Below are 26,972 nucleotides of genomic sequence, written 5' to 3'. Positions count from 1 at the left end.
TGTTGCTAAATACTACTACAGATCTATGATTAAGAAAGAATTTCAAATATTTGAATATGTCTTTAGTTTCTGAGGAACTTATATTACTATATAATTTTATAATTTTGACTGTAATATATGAATAATTCAAAATTACAAAATTATCCTTCCAGGACACAAAGGGACCAAGACATCAGCATAAAGAATACCTGTAAGATAGGCTTGATCTCCTTTCTGGAAGACATTATAAGCTATTTTCTTGTTAGTTGCATTCTGATTGACATAGCCATCAAATCTCCGCAAGGGGTCTTCTTGGTTTATCCTGCCCACAAGAAGTCCAGGTTCTCCTAAATAAAGGAAGAATTCCAGAAAAAAAAATAATTAACATATTTTGTTGTTATAGCAGTTGTGGATATCTGCATGGATTTTTTATGTGTGCTATTACCTTTGGCACAACTTCGCAGCAAAAATTGAGACACAAATATATTTACTACTTTTCATCTAGCAGTTCTATAACTGATCTGATTCTTATTGAATATTCATTAGATTTAAATTTTGTCTCTTACTATCCTAACACATCTTTTAAGTCTTCTGCAGCAACACTCTAGCTGAAAATTGGAGGACTGAAATAAATGCTGAATTTTTAAAAAGTGCATATTCAATATAAAGTGTTATTTGATTCCATTATAAAGTAGGAATTTTTAAAAGGATTGTGTATTTGTATTTTCAAGCCTATATATATATATATATTTCTAAATGTGTCTTGTCCTAAAAATACATTCTCTTGTAATGGTTGCCTTTTGAACTGCCCCCCTCCTCAAAAAAAGAATTAAAAAGAAAGTTATATTCTGAACCTCAATTGGTGATGGACATTCAGATCAAGATTGTCTGCTTCAAATGCAACCCAAACAAAATTCATGAGTATCTGTAACCTGTAAACCAAGGTACAGGTTACATAATCTGTAATTAACTAATCTGCTAAGCTGAATAGCTAGTTATGTATGGTAACCTTTTCTTTAGTATTTTCTTAGTTTAATTGCTTTTATCACTTTTCTATATGATACAGTATTTTCTATGTCTACTCAGCCTGTTTTCTTTAGGCCACTCCTAAATATGTTCTTTTTTGTTCTTGACTTTCAAATATCAGTGATTAACTTTGTTGTTTTACAAAGGTTCCGTTTGTCATTTGCTTGTCTTCGTTTACGCATTTGTTTACCTACTTACATGCCACCTTCCAACTATTCAGGTTGTGTAGGTAGTTTTAAAATTTGATTAAATATTGTTCATGGTGAATGGGCAAGGCTTGTACCCTTGAACAATGCTCTATCATTTCCTCTCTTTAAAATGGCAACCACAGATAGTCCTTAACAACCACTCATTCAGTGACCAAAATTACATCTGTTATGTGATCACGAACTGGGAGTTCGGTGACTTGCTTGCAACAACAATATTGCAGTGTCTGTGGTCACATACACTGATTGCCATTCGCAACCTTCACTGCTGACCTCTACCAAGCAAAGCCAGTGGGGAAGCCAGCAGGAGGTTGCAAACAGTGATCATGTGATGGCATGCTTAACAAAACTATGTGGGACTTGCTTAACGATAGCAACCAGACATGCAGGAACTGTCATTGTAAGTGGTGTGGTAATGTGCCATCATACTTTACAACCACATCACTTGATGAGAGAAATTCCAGTGCCAATTACTATTGTTAAGCAAGGACTATTGTATTTGCCTATGAAGCAGGTCAAAAAGGAGCCTGTAAATTCTCCTTGCCCTTGATTAAATTGGACACAATCATTAATAATTAACAATATCCAGGTCAGCTTAACTCCCAGAGAATTGACATTGTGTAGGAACCTCTATTCTGCAAGTTACAATTAAAGCATAAAGCATTGTCAGACTTATTTACCTGGTTGGCAGGAGATACAAAGGCCATTTGTGCCACGTATTAGCTCCATGGTATCCTCATTAACTTTCACCAAGCGGATAGGATATACATTTGGCAAAATCCGGCTATGGAAGCCACAGGCTCCCACCTGTCAAGAGTAAAAAATATTAAAAGCAAAGGAGGCCTCCAAATGCTGCATACATTTCTCTAAGGAGTTTATCATTTGGTAGGAAAATACTCTGAATTTCCAAGCTCTACAGAATGGTGAGATGTCACTTGAGGGGAACAAGCAAACAAGAACACTGGGACTGGTCTGCCCCACTTGCGCTGGCAGAAGGGGCAGTCTGCAGACCCCATTGATCAAGGAATTCCGGCTGGCAGAATCCAGGAGAAGGAAATTTTCTGCCGTGGTTCCTACCTTCTGGAATATCATGCCCCTTGAGGTGAGATCTGTTCCTAGCCTCTTGGCCTTCTGTAAGAACCTCAAAACCCGGCACCGCCAATTGGCCTGGGGCCCTGATTGGGGGTATTCCATGTTGGAGGTGGTTAGTGGAATAGCAAAAAGATTCTAGCTCCAACGAATAGTATTCATTTTTTTAAACATTTAATCTCTGTTCATTTTAACATTTAATGTTTTACTATTTTGTCTTTGTTTTTATGATGTTTGTAAGCCACCCAGATTTGCTCGATAGTGTGATGGTAGAATATAAATTAAATTTATTTATTACATTTAAATGCTGCCCATCTCACTATTGAGCATCTCTGGGTGGCTTATAGTATCTTAAATAATACAGACAATTAGAAGGTTAAGCATACTAAAATGGTGGGCATTAAAATTAAAGATTAAAAATAGCAAAGTAGCAAAGTAGATAAAAAGGGCTAATGCGTAAACGGGGTGGAAGTGGAATCTTTGTCTAATTTATTAGCCACCTCCAGAATGGGATCCCTCCATTGGGGGCCCAAATTAGCCTGCTCAGGCTCTTGGCAATTTGTATTTAAAATCCAGGAATGGGATGTAAATTTGAAGGAGAATAAAACAGCAAAGTTTTCTCCTCCTTGTATTATATAGGGATTTTGGGAAAGGCAAAAAAGAACACTTTGTTTTTCATTTTCTGTGTATCAATAAAACATGCAGGCTAAAGTTTCTAGTGCTACAAGGCACAGCCGAGGAAAGACTTGAGGTCTGGCATGAGGAAAAAAAAGGTCTCCATGGTTCCTAGACTTCTAATCAGGAACATTAAGGGACAGAATACATTGCAACATATTACTGCAACCCCAGTTTTTGCAATCTGTTAATTAAACAAATACTGATAAAAGCCCACAGCGTTAGAGAGAGAATGCTATTAGCTCTGAACTGGCAACAAGCAGTACAGGGTAGTAACTGAACTTGCTGAGAGTCAACAAATTGTTGTCATATCTACAGTAATCGTGACCTTCTCTGTGAAGGGATTTTCCTACTAATCCAATCACTTCTTCAGTGACTTTAAAAGCCCAGCTGTCTTCCTTCATACAGTCACAGCACTGTAGATCTGACATCCAGCCAAGAGGTTTTAAAGGGCACGCTCCTTCATTGCAGATAGGTAGCTATGCAAAATATCGTATGTTCCCAGATGCAAAAATGAAGCTGAAAAAGCCCACATGCTACAGATTTTCCAAACATTTGCCCCATCCTTGCATGAACAGCTTGGTTTAAAAAAAAAAAAAAACTATCCATAGTACAGAAAGACATCTTCTCAATTTACCTTTCCATCTAGATTAGCAATGCTGCAGTTACACTCAGTAGCGCCATAGAACTCTCCAATCTGTTTGATTCGGAACCGCTGTGTGAAGTCTTCCCAAATGGTGGGCCTCAAGCCATTTCCAATAGCTAACCGCACCTGGTGCTGCATTTCTGCTTCCCGCACTGGTTGGTTCAGCAGGTATCTGCAAATCTCCCCAATATATTGGATGATCTTTGAAAAGCAAGGAAGACATGATTTTAAAGAGTAACCTGGCAAAGCCCCAAGGAAATTGGATAATAATACAATATATTCAAGGTACACTGCATCTTGATCCAATCTGCTTAAGTTGTTTTCCTGGCTTAAAATGAAAAAAGTAATTGAGTTTGAAAAATGCCAATAGTTCTGTTTTGTTTTTAAAGCTGATTTGTTTATATAATTAGAATATTTAGAAATATCTTAAATGTGATTAATCAGAAGCAGCAGTTTGTTTAAAAAAGTATTAATGAAATATTTGCAACTCATAAATTGAAACTACTGTCTTAGAAACAGAAAGCTTGCTTTTTCTGAGACAGAATTTGTTGATACAGCTATGTATTCTTTAAACATTTTCTTTTTCTAAATTAAATTTCTGTTCATATAATTAAAAAAAATTCTAGAATGTGCAGAATTAGATAAATTAACTAAAGAAATTAAGGGGAAAGAATAATCAAAGTATTATAAGGTTTGGAGTAGATGGTATGAATGGTTGAAACATAAGGAAATAAGTTGAATGAAGAAAGGAGGGGGAAAATGTGTATGATCTTTTGTTAGTAAAGAAGAAATGATATAAAGTAGAAAGTGAATGTCAAATAAGTATATACTTAAATATTTATAAATATTGATGTATAGAAAGAGCAGACCGCTGTGTATAGCTGAAAGAAAAGTGATATTTTTCTTTTTTGTGTTACTGATTGTTGTATGTATATGTTTGATTTTTAATGTGTTTTTAATGTGTTTAAAATAAAAAACTTTTTAAAATAAAAAAAAATAAATTTCTGTTCATATATCGATAACTAATTAAAGATAACATGGCTGACTGTGGAATCATAAAAAATAGTACTGCTAAGGTTCATATGAATGTATCAATGTTTGCATTCTCCATTTGAAATGCACAAAATAGTTACAAGCTGATGGGAATGCCATTAAAAAATGTTTTTTATGTTTTTACTCTTATTACTATAGTGAACTCTGCCTAGGGTTATGCCATATGAGATGGGCAGCTAAATAAATCTTTTAAATAAATTATACAAGTTAAATGATTTAAAAGTATTAGTAACCCTGTTTTCTACAATCGGCAATAACAGTGTTAGACTCCAACAGGTGGAAGAATCCCAACTTTTCCAAACTGCAAGAAATGTTTCCTGCTTCTTACTTAAAGGCAATCTTTAACACCCCGTTAAACAAAGTAAACTGCTTTTTTTTTTTTGTTTACTAGGTTATTGTCCAAAAAAGCATGCTAAAATTTGGCAATTGACAGAATAAGTAAAGACCAGGATTAAAGTACTAGAATAGAGGTTACTTCTTGTTTCAAACCTCAAACCTCCTTAAGTTTGTGTTATCCAAAATGGCCAAATCTATGAAAATATAGCCCGAAAATCAAGGGATTTCCTATAGCAGGGGTATCAAACTCAACTTCATTGAGGGACGCATCAGCATTATGTTTAACCTTGGGGGGCCAGGGTGGGTGTGGCCAGCTCAACATCACTTGTGTCAGGGGCGCCTGTGGTGGCCCGAGCGCTATGTCACAAAGATGGGCTCCCAAGCTCCATTTTCGCCTGTGATGGCCTCCTGCAACCCTCTGCCAGCAAAAACGGAGCTTCGGAGTGCCGCCCACAGCCCTCACAAGCTCCATTTTCAGCTGTGACTGCCTCCTGCACCCTCTGCCAGAGAAAACGGAGCTCGGGATGGCTGCATGCAGCCCCCGCGAGCTCCATTTTTGCTGGCAAAGGCACTGCGGGCCGGTCCTTCGCTGTTTCCAGGACAGCCCCGCAGGACAGATCTAAGCACCCTGCGGGCCGAATCCGGTCCCTGGGCCTCGAGTTTGACACCTCTGTCCTATAGGAATCTTTTTTGCAAAGAAAAAAAGTAAGTTCCTATTAAATCTGCAGATTGAAGTGTGGTACCCAAACTACAACAACAATAACAAAAGCTTAATGACATCTAGGCAGGAAAAGAAGGTAAAACTGTTCATCTCCACTCCAGAAAACGAAGAGGTGATCTCTCAGTGCTGTGAACTTGGCGGCATCTGAGATGACTGTTGATCTGCTCCTGAGCCATAATCTACTGAGTTTCTGGACCTCTCACTCTGCCACTGGTCATTAATTTGTTTCTGCAGCAGGTGTATTTATTGCATAGGTTTAGTAGCATTTACAATAAATGATTTCTGGTTATGCCTCAATTCCACTTCATGCAATTATCTGAGCAAGAAAGCTTAACAATAGCTGAGAATCAATGATTTAATAATGATTACCCTTCCATGGTTGCTATTGCTTTTAGTCTTTCTAAATCTGGTTGAGACACCAATTGGCAAGAAGCTGGACAAAGAAGTTTTGGGAATAACCTATTAAAGTGTTACGTTGAATTGTAAGTAAGATATAAAGCAGTGATGAGCTTTCAAACTGAATGGCCATGGTCTAATTTTCTTTTGCCCTGACCTTTTGCCAGCACCTATGGCTGGTCAGGGCAAAGGAAAACTAGTTTACAGCCATTCAGCCTGAAAGCACATGACTGCTTCATTGATGCCAGCTATGAAAGACTACACCAGTATTTCGTAAGCAAAGCAATATCTCAATTTGCCCTCATCCCATTACTGCCGCCTTTTCTTGGTTCTTTTTTTTTTTTAAATGTGTAACTATGTTGCCAAGCAGCCTTCCCCAAGTTGCATTTGCTCCCACCAACTACTAATTGTGGTGTCTACAAGAGTTCAGAGATCTCCTTACTGTACACTTGTATTTCACACAGTCATCCCAGAAGCGACTGGCAGAAAATTTCCTCCTAATCACTACCGTCAGACCATGAACCACACACTGGCCAATACCCATGATGTTTCCTAAGAGACAGAAAGAGAAAAACGGTCAGCAAGATATGCTTGCCAGGAACCCCGGGAAACATTAGCAGAGTGCCCCTGGTAATACCCAGGCCAACCTCCATCCTAAAACATTCAGCCATAATGCCAGCCTACCTGCTGAGTGGTACAGTGGTAGGCAGTTATAGATTATGTCATCTGTGGTCACTCTGTAAGCATAGTAACCAAAAGCAGCAATTCGGTAATATCTGCAATAAAAGGAAAAAATAGGTATCAATAGAGTTATACTTAATTGGTACTAGATAACACAAAAGATTTGTAAAAATTCTTCTAGGATCAAAGGGCAGTTGCAGAAAACCAGTGATTCAAGTACTGGCCTGCAGTATAACAGTACTCAGTGGTCAGTTGGCACCTCGACTGCAGTGCATGAATACATCTCAGGGAGAAACTACAGGTCCTCACTTCACAACAGTAACTGAATCTGGAATTTACGTTGTTAAGTGATGCAGTCGTAAAGCGTGATATTCTGTGACTGCATCGCTTAAGCAGTGGCAATCTTGGGAGTTGTTTTCTCATCGTAAGGATGGTGGACCATTAAGCAAGGACCTCACGTGACTTGTGAATTCCTGCCAGTTTCCAACAAGCAGTCAATTAGGGACCACGGCAGGAAACTGTAAACCTTGGTCACAACAAGCCTTCCTTGAAGCGGCTTACAAGCAGGCCAACAGGCAGGTGAATGTTATGGGGTGTTGCAGGATGGAGAAAGCGGTTTTTTCCTGATGGAGCATCTGCCACAAGGCCAGGGGGCAGGTAGCACAGTACAAGAGTGCCTGGGCAAGTGGCTATCTGCCCCCCTCCCCCTTCCAGGGCTCATACACCCTACTACCTGGGGATTCCTCCTGGGAGAAAAAGCAATGGGAGCGCAAATGACTTAGGAGAATGACTTGTGACCTTCCTTGCCAGCTTTCCCATTGATTTTTGCCTGTGGGAAGTTGGCAAGCTAAATGAGTGGTTGTTAACTGAGAACACCTGTACACTCAATGACTCAATTACACAAAGACAATGGGAAGATTATTTAAGCTCTCAAGTCACCCAACCTGATGTTGCAAGATAGAGGGGAAAGGTTGTTTAAAAAAAAAAAAAAAACCCTCTTTTTCGATGAGTCACTTTTAAATTATTATTTAGTTAAAACTTCTCTTTGTCCTTTTAACTCTTCATCTATTTACTTTGCTATTATTCTTCAATTAGCCCTTTATCTGTTTCTTTCTGGGTAAAGAAATACAGAGCCGAACCAGATTTCGTGAACCGAACAAAATAAGCCTCTCTCCCAAGGAAGTTGCAGTTGTACTTTTATACAGGGCAACTGCAGCTTTTCCCTGTATCCTCCAGTGTCCCCCCACTGTGAGTGAATAATTTTTTTACATACATACATATTTTCTTCAGGAGCTCATGGCTGTATAATGATTAGGAAAATTAGATTTTGTGTGAACATAGCATCTCTACTATTCATTAGTTTTCCTCCTTTTTCAGGCTTTTGGAGAAATTTCGAGGCACTGTTCATTATTGTGACTCTCAAAGGAGCCACACTATTTTTTTTAAAGTTTATTTAGAAGCCCGGAGGGGGGGGGTAAGGGGGGGAGCTGCAGTATTAATGAATAGCAGAGAGGTGATATGCTCATGCTTATGTGAGGTTTGACATGTTCTTTAAAGTTATTTTTGAATATTGCTGAATTTATGATCTTTGCCACTTATTCTCTCCTGTTAAAAACCTGTGAAAAAAATAGACTAAGAAACAGCTATACTTCCAATGAGTTATATAGTAGGGAGTTAGTAATAGTGGGGAGTTATAATTACAATAACTAAGTGGGGATTTGAATAGGGGTCTCCTAGAAGTAATCCAATGCTCTAATTGCTACGTTGTCTGATCACATTTGAAGTCACAGTTCTAAGAGTTCTTGATTCATTCCCAAATATTAACTTCTTTAAAGTCCTTTTGCTTACATAATAGTTCTTGCATACTTCCATCAAGGCTATTTTCCTTACTCTCCACAAAAACAAAATGGTAATACCAGGGGCGTTTGCAGGTCTGCATGTCTGTGCATGCATGCATCTTCCTTCAATCGGAGAGGTATCCACACCCCAAGGCCTCCTTCATTTGTCCACATATTAAAAATCTCCAGAAATAAAAATATTGAATATTGACAGATAACAACCAAGGGCAGGTACTGTTCCTCACCTACTGTGCACCACAATGGCAGCTTTTGGCATTCCAGTTGTTCCAGAGGTGTAAATGTAGAACAGCCGATCTAGGAAGACAGCACAGCAGCAAGGCTGAGTTCAGTTTCTCTTTGTTATTTCTACTTGACAAATTACCCATCTCAGGGAGACAGCTGCTTTAAATGCAGAGCACAGATCCAAAAGCTAGGAGGTTAGGAAATCTCCCCGAAAATAGTTAACAGCCCAGGTTGTCAGAACCTGTTTTGCTCAGCTGAACCAAGTACACGGCCCTAAAGGTGAATTGTTTTTTTTTTTAACCTCCACTTCTCTGTGGAACTAGGCCAGGACAACTAATAACATGAATCCAGAGGAAAGGTCACATAAAACCTCTCCCTGTACCACACCTCAACACCCTAGGCCCTTTTCTCTCCTCACCAAAAGAAGGCTGATTGCAAGGAAACATACCATCTAATCCCTTGGTTGAAACATGAGTTGGAGGAGATTTCGATGCCTGCGCCAGCAGAGGGTCCAAGTGCTTGGTATCTGGAGGGCAGGATTCAGGTCTAAAGTCTCCAGAACAGAACTTGGTCATATTTTTTCCCAGGATGCCATTCACTTCAGAGATTGCTGCAACATAAAATCAGTCCTTTTTATTACAATTTTAAAATCAAGGGTGCCCATTTCTCTAACTATAAGAAAAAAAATAAATAACAGTATTCAAATTATGATGACCCCCTCGCAGATTACATCCTGTCTTGCAATATTTTACCACCGTACCAAATACTACCATATCCTGAAAAGTTTTGTCTTTTTAAAATTGGGGTATTCTTGCTACTCTTTTCCAGCGTGGATTCGAACTGTCTGTTTTCGAAAAACAAAATTTGCAATGATTTCTGTTTTTCTACATGCAGATTAACATCACAGTTCTTCATGTGGTTACTATTACAGCTAGTCCTCATCTTACAACAGTTCACTTAGTGGCCACTAAGTTTGAACTTACTTCGAACCATCAAAGTTACAATGGCACTAAAAAAAAGTGACTGGTGACCATTTTTCACACTTATGACCATTGCAGCATCCCCATAGTCACATGATTTACCATTCGGATGCTTGACAACAGATTGACATGACCGTTGCTGTGTCCCAGGGTCATGTGATCCCCTTTTGCAACATTCTGACAAGCAAAGTCAACAGGGAAACCAGATTCACTTAACAACCGTGTTACTAATTTAACAACTACAGTGATTCACTTAACAAATGTGGCAAGAAAAGTCATAACAATGGATAAAACTCACTTAATGAATTTCTCACTTAGCAACATAAATTTTGGGCTCAGTGGTGGTCATAAGTTGAGGACTACCAGTATCTAAGATTGAATAACTACCAGTAAATGTTATAGTTCTGTTTTAGTTATTATTCTTTCAAGCCATGCAGGGACACACATAACTGTCTAAAGTTCCATACTGGTCCATATGGAAAGAGACTGTTTTGAGTGTTTTATATTCTTTCTAAATCCATTTACCCCAAAAAGCATGCAGTAATGTTAGGGAAGAAGACATACAGTGCATTTCAACCAAGAGGACAACAGTCCAAATTTAACAGAAAATGAATTTATGTACTGAATGCTTTGTGGGAGATGTCTTTGGAATCAAGATATACTTTACATTCAGGGACAAAGGAAATTGTATTTCTTTCCCTGTTAGTTCCCATTCTTTTGCCATAGTTGAAAGTCAAACATATGGCCCTATTTTATAAGTAGTCCTTGTGTTAATTGGGATTGGAAACAATTATAAGTTGAAGTGCCCACATAACCAAAAATTATTTTCTGGCCTTTTTCGTGATGGTCATTAAGCAAAAGCCAGGGTTGTTAAGCAAACCCATTCACTTTAATGGACACTTTTTGCCAGAAACTGGAAAAAAAAAAATGCTGGAAACTGGCACACCATGACTGGTCCTAAAGCTGACCCATATGACTAACAGGAGGAGCATGAATATTTACAAGAGTTGGGGATGCTTTATATTCCGTAGCCATTAAGACTACTTGTATTTTCTTTTTCCCTAATCACTTTTTTTCTCCCAGGGATTAACATGGCAACGATTTTTTCCCCCATGTTTGCTGTTTTTATTTCTGTGATAAAGACTATGATAAATCTAGTCTTCCCCTATCTTTTGTTATTTTTTAAACAAATAAAATATCTGATACAGCAAATCAAAAAGTCTGAATTTCCCTTCGTAAAATTTTGAAAACCCTCCTTGGGAAAAGAGAAGAGGCCTAACCTTGCTATGGAATCTCAGAGAACCCCCTTATAAGCTAGGTTTTATAACAGTATCTTCAAAGGTTTATGCTAGCTAGCATACATTTCATTTTTAAAGGCAGATCTTTTACAGCAGGGCTGTCAAACTCACAGCCCGTGGACCAGCTGCATCACGCAGTGGCTATGCCACGCTTGGTTTAGCAAAGGGGAAAAAGTCCCGATATGTCACATGACGCCGTCGTGACGATGTGAGTTTGATACCTCTGTTTTACAGTATGTTTTTAAAAAACTGTGATTTATTTATTTTGCGATAATATATAACATAGGGCACTTGGTAATTTCTCCCTATCTTGAAGGAATAAGAGGTATAGATCCATTTATAACAATGACATCAGATATCTCATATTGAAAATCTTCTAAGCAACTAAATATATTAATAATACAGAATATGTATTTGTGTGGTGTGAGAGGCAGTCTGGTTTATTGGTTAAGGTATTGGTCCATTAAGTTGGAGACACTGAGTTCTAGTCTTACCTTAAGCACAAAGCCAGCTGAGGGGGCCTTGGGCCAGCCAGCCAATCTCATTCAGCCTTAGAAAGGGCAAACCACTTTTGAAATAATGTAAAGAGAACTTCTGGGACTTGTCCAGGCAATTGTCAGGATTCAAGGCTGAGTTGAAGGGCACACACACACACACACACACACACACCTCCCCTGTGCTGACTGGTCTGTATTCTGGGAAGCAGAGTGGAAAACTGTTGTCTAAGATCTTAGGATGCAACCATCTGGTTTCCACTTGCTTCATGATGAGCAATATTCACACGAATAATGTAGAATTTCTCCCCTTTCTTCTGCTATATCAGTGAGCATATGTCAGCTTTGCTTGAAATTAATATTTCATGATTAATTCCCCAATTCAATCCTAAATGTGCTTTTTTCATGTTTTCTTCTTTGAAAAAAATTCTCATCCAAGAACCTTTTTCAGTTCTAACTTGAGTTAGAACCATGACTTGAATGACTACGAATCTCCACAGCCATGTCCAATAATGACAAGTGCAAAGAGGTAATTCACTTTGGCAACAGGCATTTTGTCTAGAAAAATTAATTCTGTTCTCCTCACCATACTAGAGTTTCTCAAGGCAAGGATGAAAACAGTGGAGGTTAGGAAGTCAAACCCAAATTGACATATATCATACCTGCTGATAGCTCCCCACCAAAGATGATGACTTTTGCCCCTGAAGTTTTCACACAGTAAGTCAATGAATCAAGTCGCAAGTTGAAGTTGATGAGAGCTGCCTCAATACCCACTTTAGCCATCCCTAACCAGAAGCCTACAAATTCTGGTCGGCTCTCCATAAAGATAGCTATTACATCACCCTCACGAAAGCCCTGCTGGTAAAAGAAGTTGGCCACACAGTTGGAAAATTCATCCAGTTGCCGGAATGTCCATTTGTCATCAGTAGCTTCATAAATCAAGGCCACTTTGTCGGGATATTTCCTGACAATCTTCTGGAATACCTTGGGAATATTACTTTTGGCTTTCCTGTGATGATACAGTTCATATTTGACCCGCAAAAGCACCGAGAGACCTCTGAAAAAGGGATAAAGAAGTATTAATTATTATAGTGCTTTTAATTGTTTGAGGCATAGATGTAATGCATGAGACATCTGCTTGGTCAGATCCTCAGCCATCCTGACAAAGAATCTGATTTTATATAATTAATACCTCTTATATTGTATGTGGCCTACAATCATATCCAGGCCAAAGCTAATGGTGTATCCAGGAAGTCTCCCAATAGAATACATTTTAGATAAATTTGCAGAATTCTTGTTTTACTCTATTTATTCAAATTTTATTTTACTTCACCAGGAGAAAAAAAGCTCAACCACCCATATAAACACTGATTTAGTCATCTATTACTATGCAGTTTCAAACATATTGTGGCAATTCAAAGGACTGAAAACTAAGGAAGAAGGGAAATCAAGATGCTCAGAATGTGATGCAAAACTCACATTCCTGAAATTAAATCAAGCTCATTTCTGAATGGATGGATTTATTGCTGCATTTTGAAAATATCTCCTAATGAAGCCAGGCATTAAAAGAATGCTAATTGCTTGCTATCTGGGAAAATCTTTCCCTGTGATGAAATAGAATAGAAGCATCCAACAAATTGATGTATGGGAGATAGCTACAGCAGATTGGTTGGTTGGTTTCAATTTATCGTATATAATCATTCATCTCACATTTGTGACTCTGGGCAGCTTCCAATTAAAATATAAACAATACCAAAAAAAAGTAATAAAACAAATATGCCATCCATACAAAATGTTAAATCAATAAAAACAATAAAAAGCATAGAATACAATCACTGGGATAGCACGGTAATTCAAGAGCCATACAATGATTTTATGGGCTTCACACCACTTTCTAGTTTCCAGATCAGTTAGAAAAACCACAGAGGCACTTCTTGGTAAGATAGAACAATGTGGGATAGATAGTATCACCACTAGTTGGATTCATAAATGGCTGACCAAACACACTTAGCGCAGCCGTAGACCTCAATGGAACTACATCTACATGGAGGGAAGCATGCAGTAGGGTACCTCAAGGTTCTGTCTTAGGCCCAGTATTCTTCAATATCTTCATAAATGATCTAAATGAGGAGATAGAGGGTGAACTCATCAAATTTGCAGATGACACCAAGTTGAAGGGAATAGCTAACACTTTAGATCACAGGTGTCAAACTCGCCATGTCACATTGCTGCCACATGACATTTTGCGACGTTTTTCCCCTTTGTGGAGCTTGGGTGGGCATGGCCTCTGTGTGACGCATCTGGCCCGCAGGCCGCCAGTTTGACACCCCTGCTTTTGATGATAGACTCAAAATTCAGAAGGACCTTGACAGATTTGACCATTAGACCCTATCCAACAAAATGCAATTCAGTGGTGAGAAAAGTTTTTTTGCCTACACAAAGGCAAGAAAAACCAAATGCACAAATATAGGTGGTACCTGGCTCAACAGCAGCAACTGGGAGAGAGATCTAGGTGTGCTAGTAGACAACCACTTAAGTAAGAGCTAGCAGTATGCTGCAGCTGCCAGAAAAGCTAATGCAGTCCTAGGCTGCATCAACAGAAGGATAGTTTCAAGATCACCGTTTACACTGCACTGCTGAGACCATACTTGGAACAGTGCAACCAATTCTGGCCACCACAATATATTAAAAAAAAAAAAGATGCTGAAACCCTAGAAAGAGTGCAGAGAAGACCAACAAAGATAAGGGATCTGGAGGCTAAAACATAATGAACAATTGAAGGAACTAGGTATGTCTAGTCTTAAGAAAGAGAACGACTGGGGGTGATATAATAGCAGTACTTGAGAGACTGTCACAGAAAAAGGAGTTAATTTCTTCTCCAAAGCACTTGAGGGCAAAACAAGACGTAATGGTGGAAGATCATCAGAGAGGGATCCAACCTAGAACTAAGGAGAAATTTCTTGATAGTGAGAGCAATTAATCATGCTTGCCTCTGGAAGTTGTGGGTGGTCCATGACCTGAGGTTATTAAGAAGAGACTGGATCACTATTTGTCTGGAATGGTATAGGATATTCTGCCATGGGCAGGGGGTTCGACTAGAAGACCTCCTAGGTCCCTTCCAACCATATTATTCTATGTCCTATGTTCCAACTTCAAGCCCTTCCAGGAGGTAATCAAGGTCAGGGCCAATCAGTTCTCAAGGGGAATAATGTTCTATAGGGCAAGTGCAGTGACAGAAAAGGCCCCAGGTCTCATCAGGTGACACTTTCTAGTGTCACCTGAGTTCAGTTGACCTCTCAACAAGCCTGCTGAACACGATAGAATGAGTAGGTGTCGCTGAGGAGAGTAGTCCCTCAAATAACCCAGTCTCATGCCATGTAGGGCTGAGATTTAAAACCACTTTAATTTTTGAATCTGAGAAAGAAAATCTTGGGAGAATCTTGCTGCTTCTAGCAGATGAAAGTGGACTAGCTGAAACAGTTATTATTTGGGGAGGGGGGATGACTAAGCACAGACAGCAGCTATGCTGTGTATTTAGAGAAGCATTTCTGCTTTCACCATGCTCTATTTATATACTTGTAAACAAAACTCATAAGGACAAGACAAAATCTCTGATGTTCTCTCGTCTAAAGGAATTTAAATTCCAAAAACTGCCACTGGAACTACTCTCAATACACATGGCATAAATAGACAGTCTAACGTGTACGAGTACTCAGATTTATGTCAGTGTATATAATTCTGCAGGAAACCGATTAAACAATTCTTACATTAAAAGCACACTCCACAGCTTGTCTATCCCTTTCCTTCTCGTAACTACAATTCAGAGCTATTGACATATAAAACCAAGCAACGAAAAAACCCAAAAAACTTCAGTCTAAATTCAGTGTTGTAAGCATCACATTCAAGACTATTTTCAACAATGAACAACTCCAGTGATACAAACTAAAAAAAATAGAAGTATTAGGCAGTTTGTGAGAATAAGAAATGTGACAAAAAGTGTGAAATGAGTTACATGAAAGAGGCATCTGGGTTTGTTTACCTTTTTTTAAAAAAAACACTCATCTGCAACAATAAACTTAAGACTTTTGGGAAAATATTTGCAACCAATTATTGTGGTTGCCACCTCAACTGTGACCTCTGCTTGCCAATGCTACATGCTACATGTAGAAAAATCACTAACTGGCAGGTATTATTGGCCTCACTTTTTCTATTTGTTCCAGCCAAACTCATTTAGCTTTATTCTTTCCATCTGCATCTATATCTCTGTTCACTAATCAAGCAAAAGGTATGAAATACCATGGAGGAAAAGAATTCAGAACACCCTTCATCCCAAATTGAATAAGATCTCAGATTCAATTCCTTATAAAACATGACTGGTAAAGCCTGTGGTCCAGAAGCTGTAGAGTTTTGATTTGTTAGAGAAGGCAATTCTTTATCAAGTGGACTGTGACTCATTTGGTAAAAGGCCATTTTAGACATTCCCATGGGACTGAAACACACGTCTGGTATAACTGAACAAATGGAAGTAAAGCATATTATAACCAATGCAACATCCACGTCTAAACATCAAGCAATCTGTCTACATTCGATATATTTAGGTATCTATAAATATGGTTTTCCTTAATCACAACTATCACATTGCACAAAAAAACCGTGTGTAATTCCCATTAACCCTTCACAGAAAATCTTATTTGCCTGTCCACATTTTATATTTGTTTTGATTGATGTGAAAGATCAATCAGAATGAAAACGTGGTGCACTTCAAAAGCTGTATTTTCAGTGTCGAGAAAAATATCACAAAAACTGCCACAAGGTCAAGACAATAACTAGCTGTACTGCACTTAGCACATTTATTTTCCTCAAATATGGGGTAATAATAGAAGATGTATTTTTATGATTGGTTAAAGAAGAGCATGGAAGATTCCACAAGGGACCAAGCAGTAGGGGAAATAAATGACCTCTTAAAAACTGATCTATCCCTCCTCATTGTGAATGTCCTAATCAGGAGCTTAGGCAGATGAGGAAAGAGAGGCTGGTTTAGTAACAGGCTCTTGGCATGATGCCCAGCAAAGCTGGCCTATCATAGTGACCCAAGCTGTGCCAGGAAGGAAACAGAGGAGCCTTTTCAAGAATGAATTGCCCTTTCCATATTCTTAAGAGGCGCTTTATTCTCTGCTGTTATTTCTCACTTGCCATGCAACTGGGAGGAAGTAGAGATCCAGAGGGCACTGACAGTCACTATAACAGCCTTTGTAAGAGCAGCAGCCCTAAATCCTTTTAACAAGAAAAAAGACCCTAAGGGGACATGAAAAAAACTAGATGCCAAATTCAGCTACAGAGCAAGAGGAAAGTGAAGTGTTAGATATAGGAAAGGTATTGGGAAGATTTCACAGAGGACCAAGCATTAGTAGACATAAATGACCTCTTAAAAGTTCATCTATCCCTCCCCACTGTGAATGTCCTAATCAGGAGCTTAGGCAGATGAGGAGAGGCCCCAATTAAAAAAAATCATCTGTGTAGAAATAGTAAGAAACTAATTTAGTACATATAGGTTTAGACACATAGATTTCATTTCCTAGGTAAACATAGTCAATTAGTGAAATCCATTCCCATCTTGACACAGGCATATGTTTTCTACAATATATTAAATAATAATTCTCTGCTACTGGCTGAGCATGAATTTTACACTATGAATAGTTACAAAATTCTTCAAATGTACACAAGTCTACAGAAAAATCAAAGAAAAAGCAGCTGGTAAGGTGTTTGTTTAATCTTGTTTTGGTTTTCCCTCCCAGAAAGAAAGCAGATTGAGAATGGTGGATTTAAACAAGACCTAGCTCACATATCATATTAAACTATAATACAGTTTACTTGATTCATATTTAGCATGTTGCATATGCTAGCATATACCCAGCATATCTAACGTATTCAATTATGAATATTCAGTCAGATATGACTAACTGAATAAGCATGACTATGCAAATTGTGGCTTCACATAATGTACATATTCAGCTCCAAACATGTCTCCTGCCCTTCAACTTTCAGTAAATGCTTTTCTTTTTTTTTTTTAAAAAAAAAGCAAGATAGCTGATCACAATAGGTATGGTATGAGGATTAGCACTTTATTAATATTATTTATACTTTTTCAATATGTGTTTCAACAACCAGCTTCCCTGAATCCCCAAAAAGAGCCTTTTTCTTTAAGATGTATATAAACATTATAGTATTTGGCTTCTGGAATAGACTGGTAAATCCTTCACAGGATGTTTTCTTGCTTATTTTAAACCCAAAAGATTTAATAAACAGAAAACTATGACTTGGAGTTCTATCATTCCCAGCCTTCTTCTACTTAACACTGGCAACAAAGTCTATTTACTATAAGCATCCATTTATACTTCTGTGACTTAAAAACTTTCATTTGGGAGGATAGTTGGGAAGAGAAGGCCAAAACTAGTTACAGTAGTATTTTAAAAGAGTAGTTATCAGAGCTCTTGATCAGGGGAGAATTCACATCCTCATCCCATGAAAGGACTGAGGTTTATACAGATTTATTATCTAAGACAACAAACATTTTGATGAATACAACAATCCTGATATTATACCATAAGAAGAAATTGTACTTACAGTAAATCTCTCAGGGCTGTCTTAAAGATGATGCGGAGGAAGTTCCACCCACCACTGCCAATATAAATGCCCAAAGCAGCTGCAATACTCCATGTCCAGGACATGCCAAAGAATCGCATGAGGCCCAGTGAGCCAAGGGAAGCAGTACAAACCCCAATTGTGTGCATTCTGGAAAAAGAGATAAGCTTCATGTAAGCTACTAGGGTAATTTAATTGTAAAAAACAGTTAAAATAAACAGAAGATGATCACAGGGAGATAGACAAACTGGACATATAATACAGATGGGACAAAGGTGAAAGGAGCAAATGAAAGGGGCAGGCTAAAGTCTTTATTTATTTATTTGGTTTACATTCTACTTTCCTCTAGTATAGGTGATCCTCGATTTACGACAATTGAGCCCATAAAAATCTGTTATTAAGTGAAACATTTGTTATGTGAGTTATGCCCCATTTTACAACCTTTCTTGCCACAGTTGTTAAGTGAATCACTGTAGTTGTTCCAAATTACTAATATGGTTGTTAAGTGAATCTGGCTTCCCCATTCACTTTGCTTGTCAGAAGGTCGCAAAAGGTGATCACATGACCCTGGGACACAGCAATTGCATTGGCACATGCATTGGGCCTTCAGACCTGCCACAGAGTCATAAATACAAACCATTTGCCCAGAGTCTAAATTGTGATCATGTGACCATGGGGATGCTTCAGTGGTTGTGTGAAAAATGATCATAAGTCACTTTTTTCGGTGCTGTTGTAACTTTGAATGGTCACTAATGAACTGTTATAAGTCAAGGATTATGTGTATCTCAAAACAGTAGACATAATACTCTTTCCTCCAATTTTACCCTAATGGTGATCCTTTCAGAGAAGCTGAAAGATAATACCTGACCCAAAGTCACCCACTGAACTTCCATGCCCAAGTGGAGACTTGAACCTGGCCTTTGTCCAGCATCCTCATTATATACCACATTTCTTTATCAGAGAAAATAATAAGTACAGAACTATCAGAATAAATTCAGAGAGACCTTTCCGGGACAAGTTACACTGCTGTAATGTACTAAAATTGTGGTTCCCATTAAAAATTATCCAGAAAGTTAAACTGACGTTGTCCACTGTAGTTTTTTCAAAAATTGAATCGTAGTTATTTTATTTACTGCAGTCTTTTCTGTGTGTCTGCAACAACTTTGGCAAGTATCTTTCCTCTCTACTTTATAATATTGTTATAATGTTAATGTAAGTGGGTAAATAAAGGTATGTGGTAACAAAACATGAGTTTAAATAATACATTTTAAGAAGATATTAATGGAAAGCATAATACAGTAGAGAAGTATGAACAATTTGAGAACAGGACGTAAATGATAGAATAGATGGTCTTTGCCTGAAACCATATTCTCCTATTCTTTCCGACTTTTCTTAATTGAAGTGAGAGGCCAAAGTCTAATTCAGGGGTGTCAAACTTGCAGCCCATGGACTAGATGAGTCACGTTCTGGCCACGCCCACCCCTGGTTTAGCAAAGGGGGGGAAGTTGTGATATGTCATGTGACGATGTGACAGCGTGGGTTTGACACCCCTGGTCTAATTTATTTTCAAACACTTTTCTGATCGCATAGGGAAGCATTCACCTTTCCTTTGCTGCAGAGTTGGCTAGTGTAAGGCTTGCAAGTTCTATTTTATTTTTTGCCAATTGCAGCTGTACTCAAAATAATGCTCAGTTTGTCATACATATGCTGAAGATGGAGGGAAGATACAATTGAGCACATGTTCAGCACAGAAATTAATGGTCCTCCCACAAATGCTTTTATGGAGAAATCCACTCCTACTTTTTCCAAGCATTACTTTTCAGTAATCTAGAAAAATGTTTTTTAATTGCAACTGTCACTAAGAGTTCACCTCCGCCCAAAAAATGTAATTACTATTTTCATCGATAAACAATGCAGAAATACTAGTCACTCAACTGCAATTTATCCAGAAAGTGATCAGTATAATTAGCTTGTCCTTCCTTAAATTTTAATTATTGAATGTTTAAAGTCATGCAATCTGATTTTGATCACTTCCCTAATCTCAGTTTCAGTATAATATGCAACAGGGATGCTAGAATAGCAGCAATAGAAGTGCTTCCTCAAAGAAAAAGAGAAACCCAGGTACAGGTAGTCCTCAATTTACAAACAGTTCGTTTAGTGATGGTTCAAAGTTACAACAGTACTGAAAAATGTGACTTATGACCGTTTTTCATAGTTACAACCTGTGCAGTACCCCATGATCATGTGATCAAAATTCAGATGCTTGGCAACTGGTTCATATTTACAACCTATGCTGTGTCCCAGGGTCATGTAATCATCACCTTTTGCGACCTTCTGACAAGCAAAGTCAATGCGGAAGCCACATTCACTTAACAATCCTGTTAGTAACTTATCAATTGCAGTGGTTCACTTAACAACTGTGGCAAGAAAAGTAAAATGGGGCAAAACTCACTTAACAAATGTTTCACTTAACAACAGAATTTTTTGGGCTCAATTGTGGTCGTTAAGTTGAGAACTACCTGTGGTCTAAGCAATGTGATCAAAGTGCTGGTTTCAATATTCAAACCCTAAAAGAAACTAGAGACCATTTTATTTTTTAAAAAGGCTCTAAGATCATCAAGGGAGTACAGACTCACATTTTGGGATCAGAAGATAACTGAATAAACAAGAGTCTTTACAGACAGGACTTTCTGTAAAATCCCAATTGAGACAGGTTTTTGACAAATAATTTATGGTATGTTCTTTGCAAAAGAAAGATCCTCTGGAATAAATATTTGGTCTCAGGTAATTGAGCAGTGAATTGAGGCCAGGCACTACTATTTAGACAAGTAAACTATTGTCTTTACTGCAAAACCCCTTGTTAAACTGCTAGGAAGGAAATGCATTTTTAAAGAAAATACATTCTGTAAACCCAATCAGCAAAACTACAAGTCAGATAATTGCAGTCATATCACATAGTAAATACTAAGAAATGATATCAAAAGCAGCAAGAGTAAATTATCTGGTGCCTTCCAGTTTCAAATACAATAAAACTGATGCAACATGGCCAATCAGCATGGACATAAGGATTGGGATGGTACCCATTTGGCCTACTAATGAGAATTAGTATTATTCTGCTGAGATGTTTCCTGCTGCTTCCAAAAACACTTAACTAGGAAAAAAGGGACATTGGCAAAATCTGGGCCAACAAACCTAGGTGTGTACAAATCCTTGAATGAATTTTGAGAATGTCTGGTATATTTTGTCACAATAGCCAAAGAATGATCTGAGGAGATCAAGAAAGTTGTTCATTTAGAATTTTAAAAGCAAAACTTAAATATAATTTAATGCAGTTCTTTGATTTTTGTTATAAAAATAAACTTTATGAAATTTATAAATATATAAAGTTTATCAATATTTATTTACAATGTTTGTAAAACATCCCAATCTGAAGACCCTAGGAAATATACTATTAGTCCTTCTTTTGTGACTACAACTGGAACTGGCAAATCAGTCATTAAAAAAATGAAACTTTGTGAATATTGGTCAAGGTTACTTTTTCATCACCATCATAACTGCAAACTGTTGCTGTACAAGACAATCACTAAACAAGAGCTACCTGTATAACAAAGCAATTATACAACAAGCAGCACCATAAAAATAATCAACTCCCCAAGATGAACGTTCAACATGTATTAGGATTAAAAGGAGAATGGAACAAACTTGTTTTATCTATGGAATGCCAAGAAGGAAGATGCTGCAAGAACCTCTTAGGGAAATGAAAGCAAAACAATGGGGGCCACAATGGAAAATTCCTGCTTTCTATTTCCACATGGGTGGAAACTTTTATATACTTTCTTACTAGGCCTTCTCAAAATATTTGAACCAGCTGTGCAAATTCAATTATGGTAAGATGGCCCATGACATATCCAGGTGATATGCCACCCAAGACCTTAGAGGTGATACTCTGTACTTTTGAGCTGGATCTGCCTACTGCTAATCAATGCAGGAATTTCAAGGAGGTTGTTGCTCGTTGTTGACTTGCCAGTAATTTATGCATCATATTCTGGTCCAGGTGTGGATTTTGGGTCATTGCCAAAACTGTTCCATGTGGAGGATACTCTAGAAATTCAACTGTAATTAAGGTCTGTGCTAGTGTTGCTAGAACACTCTGGTTCACATTGGGCTATTAGAGGTGCACCATCAAAGTTGTGCAAAGGCCCACCTGGACACAGCACTCACCAGCTATTTGTGAGGCTATAAGCATAGAAGTCCAACTATTCACAATCAACTTCTCTAGGAGAGCTCAACCTTATCAAGAGTAATTATTGCTGTTATCAGATTGCACAGATGTTTACTTGCATATAGCAACTCAATTCTTACAGGATTAAATCTGAACTTGTCATCTTATCTAGATCCGTTCCAGTCGGGTTTCAGGTCTGGGCACAGCACGGAAACGGCATTGGTCGCGTTGGTTGATGATCTCTGGAGGGCTCGGGACAGGGGTTGTTCCTCTGTTCTGGTCCTATTAGATCTCTCAGCGGCTTTTGATACCATCGACCATGGTATCATGCTGCACCGGCTGGAAGAGTTGGGGGTGGGAGGCACTGTGTTGCGGTGGTTCTCCTCCTTTCTCTCCGACCGGTCGCAGTTTGTGTTGGCAGGGGGGCAGAGGTCGACCTTGAGGCCTCTCATCTGTGGAGTGCCGCAGGGATCGGTCCTCTCGCCCCTTCTGTTCAACATTTATGTGAAGCCGCTGGGTGAGATCATCCGTGGCTTCGGGGTGAGATACCATCAGTACGCTGATGACACCCAGTTGTACATCTCCACCCCAGGCCACCCCAACGATGCCCTTGAAGTGATGTCCCAGTGCCTGGAGGCTGTGCGGATCTGGATGGGGAGGAACAGGCTCAAGCTCAACCCTTCCAAGACTGAGTGGCTGTGGCTCCCGGCATCCCGATATAGTCAGTTGACTCCATCACTGACTATTGAGGGCGAGTCTCTGGCCCCCACTGAAAGGGCTCGCAATCTGGGAGTCCTCCTGGATAGGCAGCTGTCTTTGGAGGAACATCCGACGGCTGTTACCAGGGGGACCTTCTGTCAGGTTCGCCTGATTCACCAGTTGCAGCCCTTTCCCGATCGGGATTCCTTGTGCACAGTCACTCACGCCCTCGTCACCTCTCGCCTTGACTACTGCAATGCTCTCTACATGGGGCTCCCCTTGAAGAGCACCCGGAGGCTCCAACTGGTCCAGAACGCAGCAGCGCAGATAGTGATGGGAGCAACATGGCGCTTCCATGTAACACCGCTCCTGCGCGAGCTGCACTGGCTCCCGGTGGTCTTCCAGGTGCGCTTCAAGGTGTTGGTTATCACCTTTAAAGCGCTCCATGGCATAGGGCCTAGCTATCTGCGAGACCGCCTGCTGCTACTGACGACCTCCCATCGACCCGTGTGCTCCCACAGAGAGGGCCTCCTCAGGGTGCCATCAGCCAAACAATGTAGGCTGGTGACCCCCAGGGGGAGGGCCTTCTCTGTGGGGGCTCCTACTCTCTGGAATCAGTTGCCCCCTGAGATAAGGAGAATCCATGACCTCAATGCCTTCCGTCGTGCCCTCAAAACCCATCTTTTCCAGCAAGCCGGGCTGGCTTAAGAAGAAATTTATAAAATTCTTTTAATCAGTTTGTGATTTCTTAACTTTCAGGCCAAATTTATATATATTTTTAACTGTTTTTAATATTTGTATTCTATGTTCTTATCTTGGCTGCACACCGCCCTGAGTCCTCAGGGAGAAGGGCGGTATATAAATTGGAAATTAAATTAAATTAAATTAAAATCTCCTTGAATTTCAATTTGAAACCCCTTGAGTTTCAGCCCTTAAAGGAAGCAGTTGTAAGTCCCCTCCTTATGAAGCCTTCCCTGGATCCAGCAGAATTAAAAAACTTTCATCCAGTCTCCAACCTACCCTTTGTGGGAAAGGTTGTAGAGAAGGTGGTGGCACTTCAGCTCCTGCGGTCATTGGATGAAGTGGATTATCTGGACCCTTTTCAGTCCAGTTTCAGATCTGGCTATAGCACGGAAACTGCCTTGGTCACGCTGATGGATGATTTCTGGCAAGCCCGAGACAGGGGTCATTCCTCTATCTTGGTGCTACTTGACCTCTCAGCAGCTTTCGATACCATTGACCATGGTATCCATCCTTCTGGGGCGACTAAGGGAGCTAGGAGTGGGAGGCACCATGTTGTGGTGGTTCACCTCCTATCTCTCTGGTCGATCACAGTCAGTGCTGGTAGGAGGACAGAGGACAACCCCTAGGCCCCTCGTTTGTGGGGTGCCTCAGGGCTCGGTCCTCTCTCCCCTCCTATTTAACATCTACATGAAACCACTGGGTGAAATCATCCGACGACACGGGGTGGGATATCAGCAATATGCTGATGATACCCAGCTGTATATCTCTACCCCTTGTCAGTTCAGTGAGGCAGTAGATGTGATGTGCTGGTGCCCGGAGGCTGTGAGGATCTGGATGGGAGTCAACAGGCTCAGACTTAAGCCAGACAAGACCAAATGGCTCTGGGTATTGCCCCCTAAAGACTATGTCGATTGTCCATCCTTGGTTCTGGGGGGTGAGAAAGTGCCCCCCTCAGAACAGGCTTGCAATTTGGGTGTCCTTCTAGACTCACAGCTGACACTGGAACAACATCTGACAGCTGTAGCTACGGGGACCTTTGCACAGGTTCGTCTGGTGCTCCAATTGCGACCCTACTTGGATCAGGAGGTTCTCCTCACAGTCACACATGCCCTTGTCACCTCATGGTTGGATTATTGCAACACGCTCTACATGGGGCTACCCTTGAAAAGTATTTGGAGACTACAGTTGGTCCAGAATGCAGCCGCGCGAGTTATAGTGGGTGCAGCTAAATATACCCACATTGCACCAATTCTCTGTGAGCTGCACTGGCTCCCTATTGGTCTCCGGGTGCAATTCAAGGTGTTGGTCATTATTTTTAAAGCCCTATATGGCTCAGGGCCAGGCTATCTTCGAGACCGCCTTCTACCACATAGCTCCCAGTGACCGGTAAGATCCCACAGAGTCGGTCTCCTCTGGGTCCCGTTAGCTAAACAATGTCGGCTGGCGGGCCCGCAGGGGAGGGCCTTCTCTGTGGCTGCCCCAGCTCTCTGGAACCAATTACCTCCTGAGGTCCGGACCGCCCCCACCCTATTGGCCTTCCACAAAGCAGTGAAGACCTGGCTCTTCCAGCAGGCCTGGGGCCGTTGATCTCGTTATAATGATCTTGCGAGACCCGGCCACGAATTGGAGTGCATGTCTTTTAATGTTTTTAAAGTTTTTAATGTTTTTCTTTTTAACATTTTTTATGGGATTGTTCGCATTGTTTTATTCTTTGTTGTAAGCCGCCCAGAGTCCCTTGGGAGTTGGGCGGCATAGAAATGCGACAAAATAAATAAATAAATAAATCCCATTCAATGTATGCTGTGATTAAAAAAAGAATATCAGACAATCCTAAGAGAATAAAACATCCAAAACTTCAGCTTCCTTTCTATAATCTAAAGATGAACCTTCAGCTTCTCAGAAGAATCGTACCAGAATAGAACAATATTTCAAACGTTCAGATATAACATCTTGGAAAGGTGTTAAGTAAATTTCCGGAGGAAGAGAAATAAACAAGTGATCCATACAACTTCCCATAATTTACTATTATTCCCCAAAGTTGAATTCTTAAATTCAGCTTCTTTGTTTGCTCTCTTACCATAAAAAACATCAAGGCTGAAAGCAAACAAACTACAAATATGTAAACTTTATGGAATTTATTCTGTAAATATCAAGTGCAGATAGTGGAAGTCTAAAAGACGTGTGCAATTTGCATAAAGTTATACAGTATCTGCTCTGAGAAACTTCACCCACCTTAGCTGATCTCAAAAAAGCTGGAGATTTGAAAGAAGCAATAAAGTATGTTCTTCAATGGCTCCTCGCTAATCTGAAAAAAAGTAACAAATGGAATAACACAGTGTTCTGCTCTAGGCGCAATACTGAGCTTTATAGATACCGTAATCTGAATAAAGGAGGAAAATGGATGTTCATTAATTCTGCAAAAGAACTCAAAGTGGACAGGGGAGTTCCATATTTAAACAGTCAATTGCATAGATCCCTGATGATTGACATCTTCCATGACAGCAGAAGAGGGTGTGAAAAAAATCTGGGCCATTTAGCACAACACACTAAACATTAGCACCTATAATGTGCAGTGACTAAAATAAAAGGTTCCATTCAATTGTGCTTTGGTTAAATTTTACCTGGAGAACTGCATGTATTTGTGAAGACTGTAATTTTAAGCAGAATATCGACAAATTGGAAAATGCCCAGTGCAGAGTAACATAAATCGTCAAGGCTAAGTACTTTGTGGAAAAGTTAGAGAGACTGTTTTGTGTGACAAGTACATTTAATTTGGAAAGAGAACTAGGAGACGACATGATATTTATCTCTAAATACCACAAGGCTGGCAAATTTATTTCTTTTCATCCACAGGATAAGATCAGAATTATTAACTTCCAATGACAAAGAAAAGTACTTAGATTTAGTATTAGATTTTAGTATTTAGTATTTAGATTTTCTCTCCAAATAAGTTTTTCAAATGGTTGAACAAGCTACATAATGGGAAGTACATTTCTTTGTTGAA

General features: G+C 39.4%; 1 protein-coding gene across 1 annotated transcript in view; it reads right to left on the bottom strand.

Moving 5' to 3' along the window:
- SLC27A1 (solute carrier family 27 member 1) overlaps positions 1-26,972 on the bottom strand; it is a 37,568-nt gene that overhangs the window by 8,259 nt on the left and 2,337 nt on the right. Inside the window, exons 2-11 of the mRNA XM_070938028.1 lie at positions 26,201-26,273; positions 18,286-18,453; positions 12,324-12,718; positions 9,338-9,499; positions 8,892-8,961; positions 6,812-6,903; positions 6,570-6,679; positions 3,613-3,822; positions 1,892-2,018; positions 189-326 (exon numbers count right to left, since the gene is read on the bottom strand). Of these exons, the coding sequence (XP_070794129.1) occupies positions 189-326; positions 1,892-2,018; positions 3,613-3,822; positions 6,570-6,679; positions 6,812-6,903; positions 8,892-8,961; positions 9,338-9,499; positions 12,324-12,718; positions 18,286-18,452 (1,471 nt within the window). The 5' untranslated portion in view covers position 18,453; positions 26,201-26,273. The remainder of the gene's footprint in view (positions 1-188; positions 327-1,891; positions 2,019-3,612; positions 3,823-6,569; positions 6,680-6,811; positions 6,904-8,891; positions 8,962-9,337; positions 9,500-12,323; positions 12,719-18,285; positions 18,454-26,200; positions 26,274-26,972) is intronic.

This window comes from Pituophis catenifer, unplaced genomic scaffold, assembly GCF_029215685.1.
Source record: "Pituophis catenifer annectens isolate HBS135680 unplaced genomic scaffold, rPitCat1.0.hap2 SCAF_2, whole genome shotgun sequence".
NCBI lineage: Eukaryota > Metazoa > Chordata > Lepidosauria > Squamata > Colubridae > Pituophis > Pituophis catenifer.
The sequence above is the reverse complement of the archived record's forward strand: the minus strand, read 5'-3'. Positions and strand labels throughout refer to the sequence as shown.